The sequence below is a fragment of the Budorcas taxicolor genome, chromosome 23 (assembly GCF_023091745.1).
Source record: "Budorcas taxicolor isolate Tak-1 chromosome 23, Takin1.1, whole genome shotgun sequence".
Taxonomy (NCBI): Eukaryota; Metazoa; Chordata; class Mammalia; order Artiodactyla; family Bovidae; genus Budorcas; species Budorcas taxicolor.
Window position 1 is genome coordinate 21,898,000 of NC_068932.1, and position 23,268 is coordinate 21,921,267.

At 37.9% G+C, this 23,268-nt stretch overlaps 1 protein-coding gene and 1 pseudogene across 3 annotated transcripts in view; both read left to right on the forward strand.

The window, feature by feature from the left end:
• BTRC (beta-transducin repeat containing E3 ubiquitin protein ligase) overlaps positions 1–23,268 on the forward strand; it is a 182,240-nt gene that overhangs the window by 143,862 nt on the left and 15,110 nt on the right. For all 3 annotated transcript variants that reach the window (XM_052660780.1, XM_052660783.1, XM_052660782.1), the window contains 5 exons: positions 9,829–10,060; positions 15,762–15,948; positions 20,490–20,586; positions 21,195–21,332; positions 21,807–21,925. In XM_052660780.1, coding sequence (XP_052516740.1) covers positions 9,829–10,060; positions 15,762–15,948; positions 20,490–20,586; positions 21,195–21,332; positions 21,807–21,925 — 773 coding nt within the window. The remainder of the gene's footprint in view (positions 1–9,828; positions 10,061–15,761; positions 15,949–20,489; positions 20,587–21,194; positions 21,333–21,806; positions 21,926–23,268) is intronic.
• Positions 4,420–5,013, forward strand: LOC128067735 (60S ribosomal protein L9-like; annotated as a pseudogene).

Here is a 23,268-nt window from a genome sequence, read left to right on the forward strand (position 1 = left end):
ATCGCTGTCGCTTCTGGTCTACACCATGAACTGGCTACCCCACCCAAAACTGACTTTCCTTCCTCAATCTTTGTGTTTGGTGTGTTGTAGTTTTATCTTTTTCTTCCCCATTATTTACAGCATTCTGTTCTTTATGTTTTAAGTGTAAAGCAATAAATTTTAAACATTTTCTGTTTGTTTTTTTTAAAGGTTGTTGATTGATTGATAACTCTGAAGTTCCAGCCTTAGTCAAAATTCTTATTCTATCCCTCTTAGACTATAGCCTGAACCCAAGCACAACTGTTGCCCACTTTATACTTATATTCATTCATTCATCATCTTAATCATTATATCCCTCCCTCACTCCACCCCCCAACCCAGGGTTTCAATACCAGAGTCTTTCCTTGGAGCCCTTCTGAAGACCAAACAGAATCCTTAAATATCATTTGCATCTCTTTAGTCGTCAATGTTATTCTCTTTATCTAGTCCTTGCACCTGCAATTCCAAATGTTGTCCTATATCTGGAACATTTTCTTTTCTCTACTTAACATATACCCTTCCTTGTGATTAAAGCAGGGTTGATATACAACTAAAAACATCTGTCATCTTACCATTAAGTTCGGCCAGTCTGTGCTGCATCTCCCAGCATACACACAGTGCAGTTAGCAAAGTCAGCACATTTAGTGTTGCCGAGACAGTGGTTAGGCTAGTTGGTATCTGCAAGTGTGTATTTTTCCTTCCTGGCCCAGGCAGAAGCTTCAGAGAAATTCATGGTAATTTTGAAAGTGATGCTTTAATATATTTTCAGGGAAGGAAATGTTAGCCCTTGGCCTTTGAGGACTAAGCTGAGAAGAGTTGTATAAATACTTAAGTCCTTTCATTTTGTGTGCTTGTCACCTGACAGCTTCTTTCTTTCTTTCTTTCTTTCTTTTGGAGATAACTGTTCATTGTAAACAGAATAGCAGAACAGGAGATGTGCAGGGTTGGCAGAAAGTTAGTGTTACCATTAAACTGAGATTGTTTGTCAGCTTTCCTAGACATTTGAACAGTAGTGGTTGAGTCATCAGGCTTTTGCTGGGAAAGCCAAATCAATTCTATTGCCACAAGTAACCATTACCCTCTCTCCCACTCTAATATACAACCTTTTGATTTTTTAATAATTGAACTTTTTCACTGTACCCTGGTGGATTCTCTGAGGTTCCCAAATTGAAATTTTGCTGCATTTACTTTAGGCATTAGTAGAAAAATCTGTAAGGGAGAGTGATAGAGAAAGGAAGCTTGATAACAAAGGCCTTTATCTCCAGAATTCTCTACAAATATAATACCTTTGTTATGAATTAAGTTAATATTACAATGGCATTTATCCTTAGGAATACCCTATACTTAGAAGTTTAAAAGTCTATTTTCATTTTAAATAATCAGTTTGATGAATTTTGGTGAATGTATACACCTGTGTAACAGTCAATTTATAGAACATTTTCATTCCATCCAAAATTTTACTGGTGCCATTACCCAGTCAATCCCATCCCCACATCTAGTCCCAAGCAATCACTGTTCTGTTTTTATCATTATAAATTAGTTTGTTATTCCTAGAGTTTCATATAAGTAGAAACATAAAGTATATACTCTTCTTGTGTCTTATTTCTTTCATTCAGCATGTTTTTGAGATACATCCTTGTCATTTGGTATATCTGTAGTTTGCTCCTTTTATCATTGAGTACTGTTCCTTTGTCCCCTTCATGGATCACAGCCTTGTCCTGGTGAAGGGGCTTGCATAATTCAGTGAAACTATGAGCCACACCATGTAGGGACACCCGAGACTGATGGGTCAGAGTGAAGAGTTCTGACAAAACATTTCCTTTGGAGGAGGAAATGGCAACCCTAGTCCAGTATTCTTGCCTGGAGAACCCCATGGGCAGCACAAAAAGGCAAAAAGATATAACACCAGAAGATGAGCCCCCCAGGAAAGGTGTCCAATATGTTACTGGGGAAGAGCAGAGGGCAATTATTAATAGCTCCAGAAAGAATGAAGTGGCTGGATGAAAACGGAAATGATGCTCAGTTGTGGATGTATATGGTGGTGGAGGTATCTGGTGGTAAAAGTAAAGTCCGATGCTGTAAAGAGCAGTATTGCCAAGGAACCTGGAATGTTAGGTCCATGAATCAAGGTAAATTGGACGTGGTCAAGCAGGAGATGGCAAGATTGAACACTGACATCTTTAGGAATCAGTGAACTATAATGAAAGCTGAATGCCGAAGAATTGATGCTTTTGAAATGTGGTTTTGGAGAAGACTCTTGAGAGTCCCTTGGACTGCAAGGAGATCAAACTAGTCAATCCTAAAGGAAATCAGTCCTGAATATTAATTGAAAGGATTGATGCTGAAGCTGAAGCTTCAATGCTTGGGCCACCTGATGCAAAGAGCTGACTCATTAGAAAAGACCCTGATGCTGGGAAAGATTGAAGGCAGGAGGAGGAGGGGACAACAGAGGATGAGATGGTTGGATGGCATCACCGACTCAATGGACATGGGTTTGAGCAAGCTCTGGGAGTTGGTGACAGACAGGGAAGCCTGGCGTGCTGCAGTCCATGGGGTCACAGAGAGTCGGACACAACTAAGCAACTGAACTGAACTGAACTGAGCTTTAATGGATGGAAATGGGCAAATTTAATTCAGATGACCAGTATATCTATTACTGTGGGCAAGAATCTTTTAGAAGAAATGGAGTAACCCTCATAGTCAACAAAAGAGTCTGAAATGCAGTACTTGGGTGCAGCCACAAAAGCGACAGAATGATCTCAGAGTTGTTTCCAAGACAAATCATTCAACATTATAGTAATCCTCAAGTCTATACCCCAGCCACTGATGCTGAAGAAACTGAAGCTGACTGATTCTACAAAGACATAGAACACTGTCTAGAACTAACACACACACACAAAATAAGATGTCCTTTTGATCCCTGGGGATTGGAATGTAAAAGTAGAAGTCAAGAGATACCCAGAGTAACAGGCAAGTTAGGCCTTGGAGTACAAAATGAAGCAGGGCAAAGGCCAACAGAGTTTTGTTAAGAGAACATACTGGTTAGAGCAAATACCCTTTTCCAACAGCAAAAGAGATGCCTGTACACATGGACGTCAGTAGAGTTAGTACCAAAATCAGAATGATTATATTCTTTGCAGCAGAAGATGGAGAAGCTCTATACAGTCAGCAAAAACAATACCTGGAACTGACTGTGACTCAGATCATGAGCTCCTTCCTGCAGAATTCAGGCTTAAATTGAAGGAAGTAGGGAAAACCACTAAGCCTTTCAGGTATGACCTAAATTAAATCCTTTATGATTATACAGTGGAGGTGATGAATAGATTCATGGGATTAGATATGGTAGACAGAGTGCCTGAAGAACTGTGGATGAAGGTTCATAATATTGTACAGGAGGCAGTGACTAAAACTATCCCAGACAAAAAGAAGTGCAAGAAAGCAAAGTGGTTGTCTCAGGAGGCTTTACAAATAGCTGGGGAAAGTAGAGAAGTAAAAGGCAAGAGAAAGGGAAAGATACACTCAACTGAATACAGAGTTCTAGAGAGTAGCAGGGAGAGATAAGAAGGACTTCTTAAATGAATAATGCAAAGAAATAGAGGAAAACAGTAGAATAGAAAAGACTATAGATCTCTTTGAGAAAATTGGAGGTGTCAAGGGAACATTTCATGCAAGAATGGGCATGATAAAGATAGAAATGGTAAGGACCTAACAGAAACAGAAGACATTAAGAAGAGGTAGTAAGAATACACAGAACTATACAAAGGTCTTAATGGCCCCGGTAACCACAGTTGTGTGGTCACTTACCTAGAACTGGACATCCTGGATTGTGAAGTCAAGTGGGCTGTGGGAAGCATTAGTATGAGCAAAGCTAGTGGAGGTGACAGAATTCTAGCTGAGCTATTTAAGATCCTAAAAGATGATGCTGTTGAAGTGTTGTACTTTTATGTCAACAACTTTGGAAAATTCAGCAGTGGCCATAGGACTGGAAAAGGTCAGTTTTCATTCCAATCCCAAAGAAGGGCATTGCCAGAGAATGTTGGCAGAGAATTGTGTGGCATTACCACACAGTTGCTCTCATTTCACATGCTAGCAATGTCGTGCTGAAAATTCTTCAAGCTAGGCTTCAACAGTATGTGAACCAAGAACTTCCAGATATTCAAGCTGGATTTAGAAAAGGCAGAGGGACCAGAGATCAAATTTCCAACATTTGTTGGATAATAGAAAAAGCAAGGGAATTCCAGAAAAACATCTGCTTCATTTACTATGCTAAAGCCTTTGACTGTGTGGATCACAACAAACTATGGAAAATTCTTAAAGAGATAGGGATACTAGACCACCTTACTTGCCTTCTGAGAAACTTGTATGGAGGTCAAGAAGCAAGAGTTAGAACCACTCTTTGCCACATCAACTGTGAGAATGAAGACCATTCTCAGCAATCAGACTGTCGACATCCCAGAAAATGTTGACATTACCTTGAAGGGATGGACAGTTATTGTGAAGGGCCCCAGCGGCACCCTGCAGAGGGACTTCAGTCACATCAGTTTAGAGGTCAGTCTCCTTGGAAAGAAAAAGAAGAGGCTCCATGTTGACAAACGGTGGGGTAACAGAAAGGACCTGGCCACTGTTCACACAATCTGTAGTCACGTACAGAACATGATCAAGGGTGTTGCACTGGGCTTCCGTTACAAGATGAGGTTGGTGTATGCCCACTTCCCCATCGACCTTGTCGTTTAGGAGAATGGTTCTCTTTTGGAAATCCAAAATTTGGGGGGTGAAAAATACATATGCAGGGTTTGAATGAGGTCAGGGGTTGCCTATTCAGTATCTCAAGCCCAGAAAGATGAGTTGATTCTTGAAGGAAATGACATTGAACTTGTGTCAAATTCAGCTGCTTTGATTCAGCAAGCCACCACAGTTAAAAACAAGGATATCAGAAAATTTTTGGATGGTACCTATGTTTCTGAAAAAGGAACAGTTCAGCAGGCTGATGAATAAGATCTCAGTTATCCTGCTGCAGAAACCACAAGATGGGAGATGGTTCTGTGGACTCAGTTGTGATATTTTAAAGAGGCAATAAAAATTCTTGATTTGAAAAAAAAAAAAAAAAGAGTTAGAACCAGACATGGAACAACTGACTGGTTCCAAATTGGGAAAAGAGGACATCAAAGCTGTATATTGTCACCCTACTTATTTAACTTATATGCAGAATACATCATGTGAAATGCCAGGCTAGATGAAGCTCAAGCTAGAATCAAGATTGACAGGAGAAAGAGCAATAACTTCAGATATGCAGATGATACCACCCTAATGGCAGAAAGCAAAGAGGACCTAAAGAGCCTCTTGATGAAGGTGAAAAAAGAGAGTGAAAAAGCAGGCTTAAAACTCAACATTCAGAATACTGGCATCCAGTCCCATCACTTTCTGGTGAATAGATGGGAAGACAATGGAAATAGTGACAGAGTTTTATTTTCTTGGGCTTCAAAATCACTGCGGACAGTGACCGCAACTATGAAATTAGAAGATGCTTGCTCCTTGGAAGAAAAGCTGTGAGAAACCTAGACAATGTATTAAAAAGCAGAGACATTACTTTGCTGACAAAGGTCCATATCATCAAAGTTACGGTTTTTCCAGTAGTCATGTACAGATGTGAGAGTTGGACCATAAAGAAGGCAGAGCACTGAAGAATTGATGCTTTTAAACTGTGATGTTGGAGAAGACTCTTGAGAGTCCCTTGGACAGCAAAGAGATCAAACCAGTCAGTCCTAAAGGAATCAACCCTGAATATTCATTGAAAGGACCGATGCTGAAGCTGATGCAAAGAGCCGACTCATTGGAAAAGACCCTGATGCTGGGATAGGTTGAAGGCAGGAGGAGAAGGGGACAACAGAGGATGAGATGGTTGGATGGCATCACTGATTCAATGGACATTCAGTTCAGTTCAGTTCAGTCGCTCAGTCGTGTCTGACTCTTTGCGACATTAGTTAGAGCAAACTCCAGGAGACAGTGAAGGACAGGGAAGCTTGCTCCAGTTCATGGGGTTGCAAAGAGTTGGACACAACTGAGCGACTGAACAACAGCAGCAGCAACACGTATGTTTTCAGATTTATTCCTGAGAATTACACGTTTTTTGATGCTACTGTAAATTGTATAGGCAGTTTTTTTAATATATATATTTTAATGAAATTAGTATAGTGGCTACCCTTAGAGGGCTAGTGACTTGAAAAAAGGAGCACAAGGCAGAGTTTGTGACCAAGGCACCAGTTACACAGTATGCTCACCTTGTGGAAATTCATCAAGCTATATACTTAAGATTATGTACTTTTATGTATATTATATATTATACTTCATTAAAAATTAAAATAGAAAAGATATACTACCCAGTGAAATAGAATGATATATTTTCAAAAAAGAGAAAGAAAGCATAACTCCAGCAGTGTCATAAATTCATGAAGAGTGTCGATTTACTGAGCACTTTACTCTGTGCCATGTGGTGAGCTAAGCATACTTTTCTTAGATTATTTTGATCTTCACAAAATCCCAGTGGAATAGATTCTGTAATTAGCCCCATTTTACGGAGGAGTGAAACAGAGACTCAGAGAAAAATCAAGTTATTTATTCTATGTTACATAACTGGTAATTGAGGAGCTAAATTGAAGCCAGGTCTTTCTACTCTAAGGCCAGTGCTCTTAAAATAATGTGGTATGGTGTAGTGGTAAAGGGTAACTCATTTGAAGTGATAATGGGTCTAAGGTATATGTCTTTCTGCCTGCAGTGAAATACTCTGTTTTAAGGGGCGGTGACTAGAGTGTATTACCAGTGGACAGTTTGCAAATACGTGAACTCTCAGTTTATGCTTCATTTCTAATAGTGTTTTAACTCCCATTTATGATTGAATCATTGAAAGTATGAGAAAGTCTTGACTGAACTTTAACTCCTGCAGTGGGATAATCAATTTGTGAAATCCTTCAACACTTTTATCTGTTAATAGTCTAATAGCCACTGATCAAAGCATGAATCCCATTATTTTAGTAATATCTGGTTTGTTTACAGTATAAACAGAACACTTTCATTACCTTTCTGATTATTGCTCTCTGTGACTGACATTTCTGGTCTTTATCCAGGATACAGTACTCTGGCATCCAACTCCAGTCTATTTCTTCCTTTAAAAGACAAATATATAAAAGATGATGAGAAGTTTTGGTTGTTGGAATGAGAAGTGGTGTTTGGTCAAGCTTGCAAACCCACCTGTTTATTAGCTTTCAAACTTTTACTCCATATTTCACAAGTTTTCCTTTTCTGAGATGCACACGAATAGCCTACAAAAAACAGCCCAGAAGTCCCCCAATGCCTGTTTCCAACAAGGCTCTTATTAATCATTTTTGGTCTTATATCATAGATGAAAATGGTATTTATGCTAGAAAACATCCAGCTCTGTCTATACCAGGGCTTGCTGTTCATAGTGTCTGTTCCTTCTGTATAAATAGAATGGCTCATGCCATTCCTTTTTTAAAAAAATATTTTTCTATTTATTTGGCTGGGCTGGGCCTTAGTTGTGGCACTCAAAAATATTCAATCTTTGTTGCAGTGTATAGTATCTTTAGTTGCGGCATGGGAACTCTTAGTTGCAACATGTAGTATCTAGTTCCCTGACCAGGGATGGAACCTGGGCCCCTTGCGTTGGGAATGTGCAGTCTTAACCACTTAACCACCAGGGAAATCCTGCTAATGCCATTCTTGAAAATATAGAACTATCACAGTATTGTTAACTGGCTGCATCCCAATTTAAAAAAAAAAAAGTTTTTTAAATAAATAAATTTAAAAATAAAACAGATGCTACAGGAGATGTTTATTTAAGCACAGACAGACAGCTTCTAGAATCTGTGGTGGTTCTTTGTGGTTTATTAAAATGTATCAGTAATAAATCTAGACCCCCCCCAAAAAGGAAATATACTTTCATCTATGTATTGAGAATCATTTGTAAAGAGGCCTATGTGTAGGAGTTAACCTGTAGAAATTAAACCAAGGCTGTGCCTTTAATAGCAGAAGTTGATTATCCAAATTTGGTACAGTTTGATGGCACATTCAATATGGCAAGAACTCCATAGTAACTCAGGTCTTCTTGCCACATTGGGACTTCTTCAGACAAATATGCCAAAGATCCATCAAGTTAGTTTGAAAAGTATAAGTACCTAGCTGTACCTGCCACTTTGTGGTTATCCTCTAAAGAAAATAAACTTTCTTTAGAGTAGCAAAATTTTCAGTTCATTTCTGAATCTTCTCCTAGTGTTCCCCAGCGTCAAACTTGAATATAATCTTTGTCTCTCCCCCCACCCCAACCTCATACCCTATATATCCAGTTGATCAGCAAATTCACTTGACTCTGCCTTCAAAATATACATTGAATCCCAGTTATTTCTCACCACATCTATAGCTACCACATAGTCCATAGTCCAAAAGATTGTTGTCTCTTCCGTGGATTACTGTGAAGTAGCCAGGTAATTAATTAGTCTCCTGATTTCTATTCATGTCCTCTACAGCCTGTTCTCCACATAGCAATGATCCTTTTAAAAGATTTCAGATCATATAATGCTCAGGCTTCTAGGTGCTTCTCCATGTGATCTCTTCCTGCATAGCTTCTCATCCTCTCCAGGAGAGTAGCCGCAGTTTTTTACATAATGGCTCAAGGGTCTAAGGCAGAGTAAGCAGAAGTTGCCTAAGCCCAGAAGTCCCAGAATGTTACTTTCTCCTCATTCTTTTAGTCAAAGCCCAGATTCAAAGGCTGAGACAAACTACTGAGGAGAAACAGAATTCATGTTCAGGGAGGGAGGGAGTCCTTTGTAACCAAATTGTTACATTGTGGTTCTTTTAAGTGCTACATAACAAATTACCACAAACTTAACAATTTAAAATAATACCTGTTCATTAGCTCACTGTTCTCTAGGTCAGAAATCTGATATAGCAAGACTGGGTTCTCTGCTCGGAGTATCACAAGGCTGAAAGCAATGTGTTGATCTGAGCTGAGTTCTCATTTAGGGAAAGAAATCTCAGCTCGTTGATGGCAAATTCAGCTCCTTGCCTTTGTAGGATTGAGGTCACCATTTTCTTATATTTTTAGCTTGCTATACCTACTATAATGTGAGTTATTGCTGGTAGAAACTATGTTATTTTTGTTAAGTGTTGTTTTCCTAGCACCTGGGACAGTGTTTAGAACATTATAGATGCTCAGTTAACATTTATTGAATGAACCAGTTAATATTAAAGACTTTATGGCATATAATTTTGATGACAACAGGATTTGGGAGGAGGGGGAAAAGAAAAGGGTATATTGAGCATTGATGTTATTTAAGCTTTATCTCTAAAGGTACCGGGGTCTCAAATTATTCATTGGCTTTTCTTTGCATGGAGGATTTCTTACTTAACTATTAAAAAATAAGTTGTGAGTAAGTAATTGTATAAATGCACACTAACGGGTATATACAAGAAAAAGCCAATTAGCTTTTTTGCTTGCTAGTCATAACATGCTTTCATTGGTTTTCATCTGTATATCTCCAAATAATGTTTTCCTATGAACTTTTGGAAATGGATGCCTTGTCATCCAACAGTATTCCTGATTTGCCAATTTACTGTGGTTATTTCTGTGGCTTTTTCCATATAATTGCTGTTTGCAAACATCCAGTTACTAATAAAATAACAGAGTGAGTTCCATCAAACAGACAAACATAACATAGCATGCCAGACTGGAAAATCATATAATTTCCCTTATTTCAATACTGACTGATACATGTTTCTTTCAATCCACCTCTTCTGCAGACAAAACTTGCCAATGGCACGTCCAGTATGATTGTGCCCAAGCAGCGGAAACTCTCAGCAAGCTATGAGAAGGAGAAGGAACTGTGTGTCAAATATTTTGAGCAGTGGTCAGAATCCGATCAAGTGGAATTTGTGGAACATCTTATATCCCAAATGTGTCATTACCAACATGGGCACATAAACTCATATCTTAAACCTATGTTGCAGAGGGATTTCATAACTGCTCTGCCAGGTATGTGTACAGGTGTTTGTAAGGCATTAATTTGCCTGAAAGATATGTTACACTAGTAATCATACTGAATCTTCAGTTCTGTTTCTCTTTAAAAAATCTTTGTTGGCTTCATTTTTATGAACTATTTTAATAGTACCTTCTTGGGATATAAGTACAAAAAAATCCAACTCTTTAAAGAGACTCCTTTTTCCCCTCTCTTCTCCCTGTCTCTATTCACCCTATTTTTACTCACATGTAGGTTTAAATAACATCTTTTCTGAGGTATTATCTGGTTTGAGATGTGTCTTTTATAGTGTGTTAGTTTTAAGCTATGTTAACATATTTGAATTTCTTTGGGAATTTATCAACAAGAATATTTATTTTGTATGAATGAATAAGAAGCATTTTTTATCGAATATTTTAGAAAGAAGTGTATCTCAGGAGCCTTGTTGTGATATTAAGTATGTAAATTCCAGGCTTTACAATCTCACTGCTTAGTAACTAAATAGCTGTTATAAACTATTGCATATTTTTTATTGTATGTTTTTTAAAATGTATTTGTGCATACACACACACACACACTTTTGAGAGTGCTGTGGTTGTTTCATTGAATGCTTAATGGTGATCTGGGATACTCCGTAGGCATCAGTATTTGGGGAAAATGATGTATCAGGAAAATATAAGGTTCTCACCCATGTTAAAAGTCTGTTTTTTTTAAAAAGTAGTACAAAAATGAGTGAATTTCTAAAATATAGTCTTATCTTTTGTTTTTCAGTTGTTTCCTGATTGTAGCACTTACTGGAAATTTAGAAAATTCAAAAATGTTTAAAAAGTAAAAACATTTTCCAGAACCCTGCCATTCAGAGAGAACTACTAGTGTGTTCTTAATATTTTTCCTAGGTGTATATATTTCCCTCATAAGTGTTTGCAACATTTTTATTCTTACTATATTCTCTTAATGTGTTTTCCTAAGTGTTGGTTCTTTTAAAAAACAAATTGTTATAGTCATGTATATTATTTATGATGGTTGAAACACATATTATTTAAACCCTTTATTGAGCAGTTCAGTTCAGTCACTCAGTCGTGTCCAACTCTTTTCGACCCCATGAACTGCAGCACGCCAGGCCTCCCTGTCCATCACCAACTCCCGCAGTCCACCCAAACCCATGTCCATTGAGTCGGTGATGCCATCCAACCATCTCATCCTCTGTCGTCCCCTTCTCCTCCTGCCCTCAATCTTTCCCAGCATCAGGGTCTTTTCCAATGAGTCAGCTCTTTGCACCAGGTGGCCAAAGTATTGGAGTTTCAGCTTCAACATCAGTCCTTCCAATGAACACCCAGGACTAATATCCTTTAGGATGGACTGGTTGGATCTCCTTGCAGTCCAAGGGATTCTCAAGAGTCTTCTGCAACACCACAGTTCAAAAGCGTCATTCTTCTGCGCTCAGCTTTCTTTATAGTCCAACTCTCACATCCATACATAACCACTGGAAAAACCAATAGCCTTGACTAGACGGACCTTTGTTGGCAAAGTAATGTTTCTACTTTTTAATATGCTTTGTAGGTTGGTCATAACTTTCCTTCCAAGGAGTAAGTGTCTTTTAATTTCATGGCTGCAGTCACCATCTGCAGTGATCTTGGAGCCCAGAAAAATAAAGTCAGCCACTGTTTCCATTGTTTCCCCATCTATTTGCCATGAAGTGATGGGACCAGATGCCATGATCTTAAGCCAACTTTTTCACTCTCCTCTTTCACTTTCATCAAGAGGCTTTTTAGTTCCTCTTTACTTTCTGCCATAAGGGTGGTGTCATCTGCATATCTGAGGTTATTGATATTTCTCCCAAAATCTTGATTCCAGCTTGTGCTTCATCCAGCCCAGCGTTTCTCATGATGTACTCTGCATAGAAGTTAAGTAAGCAGGGTAACAATATACAGCCTCGACGTACTCCTTTTCCAATTTGGAACCAGTCTGTTGTTCCATGTCCAGTTCTAACTGTTGCTTCCTAACCTGCATACAGATTTCTCAAGAGACAGGTCAGATAGTCTGGAATTCCCATCTCTTTCAGAATTTTCCACAGTTTATAGTGATCCACACAGTCAAAGGCTTTGGCATAGTCAATAAAGCAGAAAGAGATGTTGTTCTGGAACTCTCTTGCTTTTTCCATGATCCAGCAGATTTTGGCATTTTGATCTCTGGTTCCTCTGCCTTTTCTAAAACCAGCTTGAACATCTGGAAGTTCACGGTTCACATATTGCTGAAGCCTGGCTTGGAGAATTTTGAGCATTACTTTACTAGCATGTGAGATGAGTGCAATTGTGTGGTAGTTTGAGCATTCTTTGGGATTGGAATGAAAACTGACCTTTTCCAGTCCTGTGGCCACTGCTGACTTTTCCAAATTTGCTGGCATATTGAGTGCAGCACTTTCACAGCATCATCTTCCAGGATTTGAAATAGCTCAATTGGAATTCCATCACCTCCACTAGCTTTGTTCGTAGTGATGCTTTTAACGCCTACTTGATTTCACATTCCAGGATGTCTGGCTCTAGGTGAGTGATGATACCATCATGATTATCCGGGTCGTGAAGATCTTTTTTGTACAGTTCTTTTTTTATTCCTGCCACCACTTCTTAATATCTTCTGCTTCTTTTAGGTCCCTACCATTTCTGTCCTTTACTGAGCCCATCTTTGCATAAAATATTCCCTTGGTATCTCTAATTTTCTTGAAGAGATCTCTAGTTTTTCCCATTCTGTTGTTTTCCTCTGTTTCTTTGCATTGATCGCTAAGGAAGGCTTTTTTATCTCTTCTTGCTATTCTTTGCAACTCTGCATTCAAATGGGTATATCTTTCCTTTTTTCCTTTGCTTTTTGCTTCTCTTCTTTTCACAGTAATTTGTAAGGCCTCCTCAGACAGCCATTTTGCTTTTTTGCATTTCTTTTTCTTAAGAATGGTCTTGATTCCTGTCTCCTGTACAATGTCACGAACCTCCGTCCATAGTTCATCAGGCACTCTGTCTATCAGATCTAGTCCCTAAAATCTATTTCTCACTTCCACTGTATAGTCATAAGGGATCTGATTTAGATCATACCCGAATGGTCTAGTGGTTTTCCCTACTTTCTTCAATTTAAGTCTGAATTTGGCAATAAGGAGTTCATGGTCTGAGCCACAGTCAGCTCCTGGTCTTGTTTTTGCTGACTGTATAGAGCTTCTCCATCTTTGGCTGCAAAGAATATAATCAATCTGATTTCAGAGCATTTAGGTAGTTTAAAATGTTTTTTCCATTATAAACTATGCTGTGGTGGTATTCTTGCCTGGAGAATCCCAGGGACAGAGGAGCCTAGTGGGCTGCTGTCTATGGGATCGCACAGTGTTGGACATGACTGAAGCAACTTAGCATCCATGCATGCATTGGAGAAGGAAATGGCAACCCACTCCAGTATTCTTGCCTGGAGAATCCCAGGGACAGAGAAGCGTGGTGGGCTGCCGTCTATGGGGTCGCACAAAGTCGGACGCGACTGAAGCGACCTAGCAGCAACAGCAGCAGTAGTGGACATTCTTATTCATCTTTTGGGCATCCTAGAAAAAAAAATACCAGAAGTGGGATTCCTATATTAAAGAATTATGAACATTTTTAAGGCTTCTAATACATGTACTAAACTATCCTCTAAGAAAACTATACCAACTTAAACCCTCTCTCAAACTGCATTTTACCACTTTGTTTAATCTTTGCCAATTATATATTTTTAAAAATTTGTTTTTCCAAAATTGGAATTTAAATTGCCCTTTAAAACAAAAGAAATGCCTATTTATATCTTTGAAATAAACATTTTTAAGTTGAATTTGTACTTACATCTTCTGTTAAATAGAATAGATTTCTGCCCATTCTTCACTCATTGGATTTTATTTTAGCCATAGGCAAGCAGTTTTCTTTGTGCAGTCTGTGTGTACCTCATTATTGTGCTCTCCCCAATCACTGAGACATGTTACAATCTCTAGCATATACCACTAAGAATTGAACAGGAGATGATTAGACTTGTGTATTCTTTGCCTAATACTGATCTCTGATGTATATCTGCTGACCACTTTATAAGATACTAAATCATCAGTCTAATGCTTTATGGGCACTTCAACTTATGAACCTATACCATCTGGCTACATTTAGTAAACCAAACTACTTCAAAAAATGCCTGTAATCCATTAATGTAATGGGTTTGTTTGGAGTGTTAGGTGAAATTACTTCCAAAGACTTATTGCAGGGACATAGTGAAAGATCAGGAGCAATTTGATGCTGGCCACTAAAAACACAGGAATGCATTTTGGGAACTTCTGATAGTATAGAAAAGTTCGATATAAAGATGGAGAAATTGAATCATTACTGTATTTTGTATGATGAACTAATTATTATATCTTTAATTGGCTTACAGTCATGTTTCTTTAATAAGAATTAGTTGATGAATGCCTCCATCTGCTTGTGCTTAAATATGAACATGTGATGCCAGCCAAACAAGATCCATTTAATGCTTTCTTTTCCAAATCTGTTGAAGAATGTGACTGACATCCATATAATTTTTATAATTAAAATAATGTTTAAGCACATTTAGATTGTTGCTAATGGCGTCCAAATGTATCTTTGTATGATTCAGGGGAAAGAAACAAAATGAAATGTGATATTATCTCTCTTGCTTGTTAAGTTTGTGCCTAAGGTAATCAGAGTATCACAGAATCTTTCTGCACTATATAAGTCTTTAGCAAATCTCTGATATGTTACCTTAAAGAGAAATGACTTTGAATATTTTTTGTCTCACTGTGAATTAGACCAGCAACCAAAAGTTCTATTAATATGAACGTCCTATTTTATGGGGTCTGTTCTTCTGAGGCCCCAGTATAGATTTGGGTGATAGAGAATTTTAATTGGGAAGCCCACCCAGTTTACACAATCCAAGATCTGCTTCCCCTGTTTTTCTCTGTATATCCTACAAAAACCGTCTCTGAAATTCTAAGTTGTCTATTGGTCTGGGATTTTTTTTTTTTTTCTTGGCCAACTGACATTTAGGCTTTATAGCAGCAACTGTTCTCAAATATACTTTTTAAACATCTAAAATTAAACTCGAACTTGGATATACCTCTCAGTCATTCCTCTTGGGATGTTCCTATACCAACCTGTATTTTATTTTTCTCTCCTTTCTGCATGCCCAGAATTCTATAGTCCAGAACATTCTGACTTAGTGCCTCTCCCACAGTACATTTAAAGGATATTTCTTTTACTGAACAGCTTTGGAACTGCAGCAGTAATAGAAACAGAATGAGAAATGGACCTAATATAAAGAATTGGGGTAGAGATGGGGGGGTCTGAATCACAGAGTTTGAGATGCCATCCATAGAACATCCCCTAGTGCTGAAATCCATATAGATAGATGTGAATTGTTTTCTGGAATCCTTTTTATTTTTAATGTCTTGGGGGGTTTGCTGGTTGTTAGTTTTCACTTCTTTATCTAAAGGAAGATGGAAAATACTGTTCATTTCTGTAACCTTATAGAAAAATTATTGACACTCATTTTAGCCAAGTCTGAAAAAGAAACTGGACCACACCAGGGACAGTGATGTACCTTCATAGCGGAATAAATGCTGTTCCTGTTTAAAGGACTTTCTGTTTAAAAAAAAAAAAAATCATTCACCACCATCCATGTCTTTTTTTTTTCTTTGCCTCCTCTCCCCACCAAAAGCTCGGGGTTTAGATCACATTGCTGAGAACATCCTGTCATACTTGGATGCCAGATCACTATGTGCTGCTGAACTTGTGTGCAAAGAATGGTACCGAGTGACATCTGATGGCATGTTATGGAAGAAGCTCATCGAAAGAATGGTCAGGACAGATTCTCTGTGGAGAGGCCTGGCAGAACGAAGAGGCTGGTGAGCCTTTTAACATTCTTACTCTTTAGAGAGCTACAGGATCTGGCCTTTCACTCTATGGAATACAGTATTATTGGGAACCAGCAAGACCACTTATCTTTTGATACACTGATTTTGCTCTTTTATAGCAAAAAGTGTTAAATAGTTGTTCATGTACTTGGCAGTTTTTCTTTTGACCAGTCAGTCACTCATAAGTGATACAATAATGTGTTAATGCTGCTTTGCAAGAAACGATTAAAAAAAAAAACTACCAGCCCTCCTCTTTGACTGTTTTCTTTTTCAGATTTTTTTGCCTTTAGCCTTTGCCTGTGGTGTTCTATCAACTTTGTAATCAAAATTATTTTTATGCCCAATTAGAATAAGAACTCAAGCCTTCAGAAAGAGAAGAAATTGGAATTTAGTATAAATCATTGTTTCTTTTTAAGACTCTTAAATTTTCTCAAGATTTTTTACTGCTTAATCCTGTATCCTGTAAGACATTATGTAGTTACCAGCCTGAGAGCAACAGAATTCCCCAGTTTTGTTCTTGTTCTTTTAATGTAATGGTACCATTTCTTTAGAACTTCTGGAAGATGTCTTCTATATATAATTTTCTCTTGGATGATCCTCTATAATGTCATTTTTAAAAAGTTGGGTGTGACTACTTCATAAATAAAATAAAGGTGGTGACATATTAACTATTTTAGTTGATAGTGATGCACCAGCAGGCATGTGTATGCTCAGTGATATCCTGAGCAATTAATTTCATGAGTTGTTTATCTTGGATCATGAAGAGATACAGAACAGTTAAGAATGGAGAATCAGCTTTTCTTAACAATTTTTCATAAAAGTATAGTTGGCTCCCTTTTTGTGCATCTTTTAAATTCATTAATGTACAATAAATATAATGACCTCCAAATATTATACCAAGTAATTCAAGAGATTTCTGTCATTCTGGCTATTAGAAGGTTTTTAAAATTTCTCTCAAATTCAATTAAATTAGGAGGCAAATACCAGGGAATTTTTGGCTATAAAAAATTGCATAAATGAAAATATATTATTATTTCTCCTTCCCAAGTATGTTTCTCTTACTTTCACTTATTTCACTGTATGGAAGAATGGAAACCTTATCTTTGATAACTTATTTCATACTTTGGAAATAAACTATATTGTATAATAAAGTAAAAGACTATATAGGTATATGGCATTCAAAGTCCATCATTTTCTTAAGCGTGTCAGGACTAGCCTTAGAAATAGAGGAGCCAGTTGCTTACTTGGGAAGATTTTAGGGCAACTAGGAATATTCCTCTACCCTTCGAGGGGTGGGGGAAAGAAAAGAAAATCTTCTCCAAATAACTCCTGACCCAAAATTTCACTTGTAGAGATGCATTCTCATAGCTTATAAAGGTTTTGTTCCCTGTTAAAATGTACTTTGTTCCCATTTGGACTGTAAATGACAATAAACTTTTATCAGATGTTGAGACTTTACAGTCTCTTTTTGAAGTCAGGGAGAGTAAGAAGTAGATGGGCAAATCTTGACAGATATGTATGAAAATACCAAAGATAAAAAGCTCCAGAATTATGCTTAGGGTTAATTAAACACTAAAAGAGGGTTTAAACCCTTAAAGAGGGTTAAAGATCTCTTATGTTAGTTACACAGAAGAAAAAAAAAAAGATCATTGAACAGGTGGCTTCTTGGCCTTTTAAAAGGGTATGTAAATGAAGGTATAGCTGAGAAATAATTTAGGATCAGCACTAATTATCACTCTTTCTCCTATCTCTTCAACCACAGAAACCCATTCCTGCTCTTTTGAGTATCCTTTAGAGTTCTGACTGTATTCCTTTGTCTTTGGCCATATATATCACCTTAGCTTGATATAGATCCCTGAGATTTCAAATATTTGTTCACCCCATGAAGACTGCCTCTATTATCCCCTTGACAGTATGTGGCTGCTTATGTTTACGTGTTGCCTTTCTTCCTGTGTTAGTAGTTCTTCCTCACTTTAAAAAACAATAGTCTGTAATCACTTTTTCATTTTTCTCTCACAAGTTGTCTTACTAAGCCTCCTTTGTCAATAAAGCCTTTCTGTTATACTGCCTCTCCCCAAATGCTGTCTTTGAAAACTTCTTCCATTTTCTTCAACCAAAAATAAATAAATACAGTTTTCTTAAAAAGCTTTGAGTTTAATTTCTACTCTACAGTTGTATTTTATATCTAGATAAATTTGACAGTCTGCCCCTAGGACATGAACTCTTATTTTCTCTCTTGAATAATACTGAAGATGCTCTCTCTGCTTAGTAATGGTAACTCTTAAAAGTGTAATAAAAGACCACTTGGGATAAGTCCATTTTCTTAATCAGCAGATCACATTTTATGATAACATTCTGAATTTAATATTTAGCATTTATCATGTTCTCACACTCTTAAAAGTACTAGGCATTTCACATAGAAGTGGTCCCTGTTGTCAGAGAGCTTCCATCGTGAAAGGTTTTGACTTATAAAATAGATATAGACTGAACAACCAGTTTTTAACATTTAGCCATCCTTTTTTGTAGCACCTTTAACTTGAAGAAAGTCAGATGCTTTAGCATGGCAAGATAAATACAGTGGGATAGAAAATGAGATCAGAGGTTTACAGGATTTCTCTTTCCTGAGAATGTAGAGGAGTTTTATTGTATATTAAAAAAAAAATCCTGGGGTCCCTGTATGCAATTGCCAGAGGTTAAAAAGAAGATAAGAATGAGGAATGGTGAGCTTTGAGAGACAATACAGTAGTTTAAGAGTGTGACCTCTGAAGTCAGACTTAGATTCAAATCCTAGGTCTTCTCACTAGCTGTGTGACCTTGGACAAGTTGCTTAGCTTCCCTGACGTTTGATTTCTTCACCTGCCAAATGAATATAGTTATTCTTAACCTCATTAAAGGATGTCGACATTGAAACTATTAAATTGTAATTATTAACCAGATTTTTTGGGGGGGCGGGGGGCCCTTGCTATGGCGGCTTATGGGATCTTAGTTCCCTGCCCAGGGATTGAACCTGGGCCCCTGGCAGTGGAAGCGCTGAGTCCTAACCACTAGACCACCAAGGAGTTCCCTAATAACCAGATTTAGGACCTCTTCATTCAAAATTTGTTTGCCTACAATGTATTTATAGAATAATTATTGTTTAGAAAACTGTATCTTTAAGCCCTAATTATTTCCAAATGTGTCTTGTTTGTCCCTTTCTTTGTTTTGGTGTATCATGCTTCTTGCTCCTATTATAGTCCCTTTAAAAAGACAGTTATTTTAGCCTCTCTGCTGTGGATTTCCCTTTCTGTATCAACACAGAAGTCAGAGCCAGCTACCTTCCTGATAGGAAATTTTCTCAACTAATTTTCAAGGTGTATAATAGGAAGAGGGCAGGGGAGAAGTGCTCCTGGAGACATTGAACAATTAATTATATTGTAATGGAGCTATAGAGGGAGGTGTGGATGACTGGCCCAGAGAAAACATGATTTCTCTGGTGCCAGGATTACACTCAGAGGCATTTCTGCCTGTCTCCACTTTGCAAGGCACAGTGCCAGTGAGAACAGCAGTTAGTACACCCATAGTGGGGTTTACTAGCTTCCACACCGTGTTTGGTGGGTTCTTAACTTCAGGATGAGGAATTAAATTTTTTACCCAGCAGGAAGTGATTGCCATTTACTGATTTTTTTTTTGTAGCAAAGATCTAGCTTGGGATATGAGTATTCCAGAGATGTGCTGTCATAAGGAAGGAGATGCTAACAAATGTTGCTCACTGGAGTCAAGGAAAGGCAATAAAATCCATGTATGTATGTACATAGCCAGGAACACACCTGTGAAAGTCGATTTTGTGCCTTAGACTTGACAGCACAGTGCTCTCAGGCATTTTTTTTTTTTTTTTCTGCTTTCATACTTGCTGCTGGACACTCCTGTGATCCCTTTGTTTTCTGTTGAAATTGCTCCTTTTAAAGCATACCAGCAGCCTGGGTGCCTGAGTCGCCAATACACCTTTCTGCATATAACTGGAGACTAGTAAAAGTTAACTCTGTGACAGAGGCATTCCTGCTACCCACAATGCTAGGCTCCACTACACTGGCACAGCTTTACTCAATGAAGGGAAGTCTGTGGGGCATGAGCTTAGTTCAGTGTTTGTAGTTATCACCACTAACAAAATTTTCATAAGGTAAGGCCAGTAAGTCTGTCTGTACAGAGGCCTGATAGTCAGTAGATGAATTGTGACTATAAACATTCCATTTGTCTATTGACATAATATTCCTGAAGGCCTGACACTCTGATGTCCTACACTAGAAATCATCATGTTTTACCCAAAAGCAAATCATTGTTGGCAGAATTCCTTTAGCCCAGAAAGTTGCTCGTTAACATGGGAGCAACTTTCAGGGAGTTGCTCCTGAAATCGAGTTTAGCTTCACACTTCTCCAGCCTAGTTATGGAGATTATATGGAATGGTAATTGTGAAAATGCTTTGAAGAAATAGGAAGTACCTTGTAAATGTATGAGGGGGATATGATTTTTACTGAGAAATATTTGTTGTGTTTTAGGGGACAGTATTTGTTCAAAAACAAACCTCCTGATGGAAATGCACCTCCCAACTCTTTTTATAGAGCACTTTATCCTAAAATTATACAAGACATTGAGGTAAGAATCTATGTATATTTGGGTATTTGCCAAATACTAGAGAATCATCAACTTTCTTCAGTAACAGCATTGTTACAGCAAACCCATTAGGGTTTATTGATGTGGGTTAAAAATCAATTTCTTTACAAGTGAATAGGGTAGGTAAAATATAGTAAATAGCCAGGCAAAAAATGTAAAGCTTTTGAAAATTGTTTATTGATAGATAAATAGTTAAGAGAGAGAATATGATAACAGCAGTGGAAATGTTTAAAAGTTGCACTTATAAACCATTATTCAAATATCTTCTGAATTGAGTCTCTGTGGAAGTTCACTGGTAGAAATGCCACCTCAAATGTAAGATGAGCACTGAGTAGCTAACCTCATGTGGTTCATAGCTTCCCCTCTGTTGGCGAACAGTCTCTCTCCAGAACGTTTATTATTTAGTCGAACAAGTTATATACAGGAGAGTTCTAGGAAATAAATCTTTAATTACTTTGCAAATGAAAAAGTGTTTTACAACGTTAAATAGAAGCTTTTCTAAAAAATGCCGTAAGTTCTGCATATCCAGTAAAACACTGAGCATCTAGTCCTTTCCTAATTACTACTTCTTTACCATTCCTTCTTCTCAGACAATAGAATCTAATTGGAGATGTGGAAGACATAGCTTACAGAGAATCCACTGCCGAAGTGAAACAAGCAAAGGAGTTTACTGTTTACAGTATGATGATCAGAAGATAGTAAGCGGCCTTCGAGACAACACAATCAAGGTGAGGTCTCTTCAGTTATGGGGAGGTAGCTGAAGGGGTAAGGATGACCACAGTGTAAAGCAACCCAAAGCATAAACTCTAAACGATATTTCCAGAAAGTGAAAGTTTTAGATTATTTCCAGTCCAAAAGCCAAAATCATTTCCTTAAGGGAAAAATGCCTGCTTCTCCCCAGAAACTCATACATATGGATAGTGCTAGGGTTAAATTCTCCTTGAAGTGCACTGAATGGGCTGTTACTCTTTTGGGCCCTCACATAATTATAGGCCAACCCTGTTCCCGAATGAAAAGGGTCAAGTCTGCATTATACTGAAGCCACATATGTAGAAGTGGTTAGCTCTACCTGCAGGAAAGAGTGCATTCCACACTACTCTGGGCTTTGATTGTTTGGGGAAATCAAATACATAATAGAGCCTGCAAGTCTCTGCACCACCCCATTATCATGGTGATCAAAAGGATCTTGTTTGCCGTCCTAGATCTGGGATAAAAGCACATTGGAATGCAAGCGGATTCTCACAGGCCACACAGGTTCTGTCTTGTGTCTCCAGTATGACGAGAGGGTGATCATAACTGGGTCGTCGGATTCCACGGTCAGGTAGAAACTTTCAAATGATCTTTTGAACTCTGAGGTATCAGATTCACTGTTCTGCCTTAGATAGTGATTTTGTTTGTATCTGCATGAACACAATTATGAAACTTCATAACCAAAGAAGAATAAGCAATCAGCTCCCCCCATCACTGTGTCAGTCTAGAACTGGAAGACTTGATTTAGGAATGGTTATGGTAAGTTTACATTTTTGTACATTTAAGAAACTACATATTCTGTTTTTGTTTGGGGGAATCATGTATTATAGAAACTTGGTAAACTTTGCATTTTTTACAAAAACCACCTCACAGGGGAATGACATGAATGGAATGAAGCCTTCCTTTCAGGTGGTTATAACTGTAGTACAGGCATGCATTATCTCCTTTAAAATGTGTACAGGTGAGCAATACTCTCTCTTGCCAGCCCCTCCCCTGCTGTCCCTGCAGTTTTTAATTGCAAGCTTCACTCTGGGAGGGGCCTTCAATTTCCAGAGGCGTTAGTGATTTGATGACACAGCCATTATGCTGCTGGAGTCCAGTGTAGCTTGAGTTCTGGGTACCAGCAGAACTGCTGGAAACCTCTGTTAGGAATTTTGCCTTGAGCTAAAGGATTTAGCAAACATAATGCATCAAAAGTAACTTTAAAAAAATAGGGAGAAAAAAAGCAGTTAACGGCATTGTTAGATTCTCTGAAGTTAAATGTTTACCATTCCAAATTATCCTCTGTGAATAGAAAAGGCTATTCGCGTTTTCTTGTCTTTTGACTTAAAGGCATAGCAAATTCAGTTCATAGAGTTATCAGCATTTAACATTTGTTGGTGCTTATGGAGTGCCTTAAGGAAGTTTAAAGATTGTAGAGGCTAACATCGTTTATTGAACAAGGGAAAAAATGATTTTCAAAGAGGGTTAAATTGGAAAAAAAATAAAATGTATTGTAAAAAAACAAAGTAAGTATACAAAATGAGTGATCAAAGTAAAATACACCTTCACAAAAATTTCTCAAGCTATCTAAGGGTCCTGCACTCTGCTGTGAAGCCCATATTTATATTGGGGTGGCTGGTCTTGATCCCTACACTCATTCAGAGCACAGAAATGGGGCCTTATGTTTAGAGTCTAGGTAATTTTACGCCTTGATCTGTGTGGTGAAAACTAAGGCCCAAGGCCATCAAGCTCAAATCCACAGTACTAAGTCAGTCTATTACAGAAGGTTCTTGGCCTGTGTCAGTTCTAGGACCCGAGGGCTATTTGTGGGACCACCAACGCTGCAGTTATTAGCAAAATTCCCACCAGTTTAAAATGTATCAGATTAAATGTCAGAAGGTTTATGATAATCTTGAAGTTTGGGAACAATTT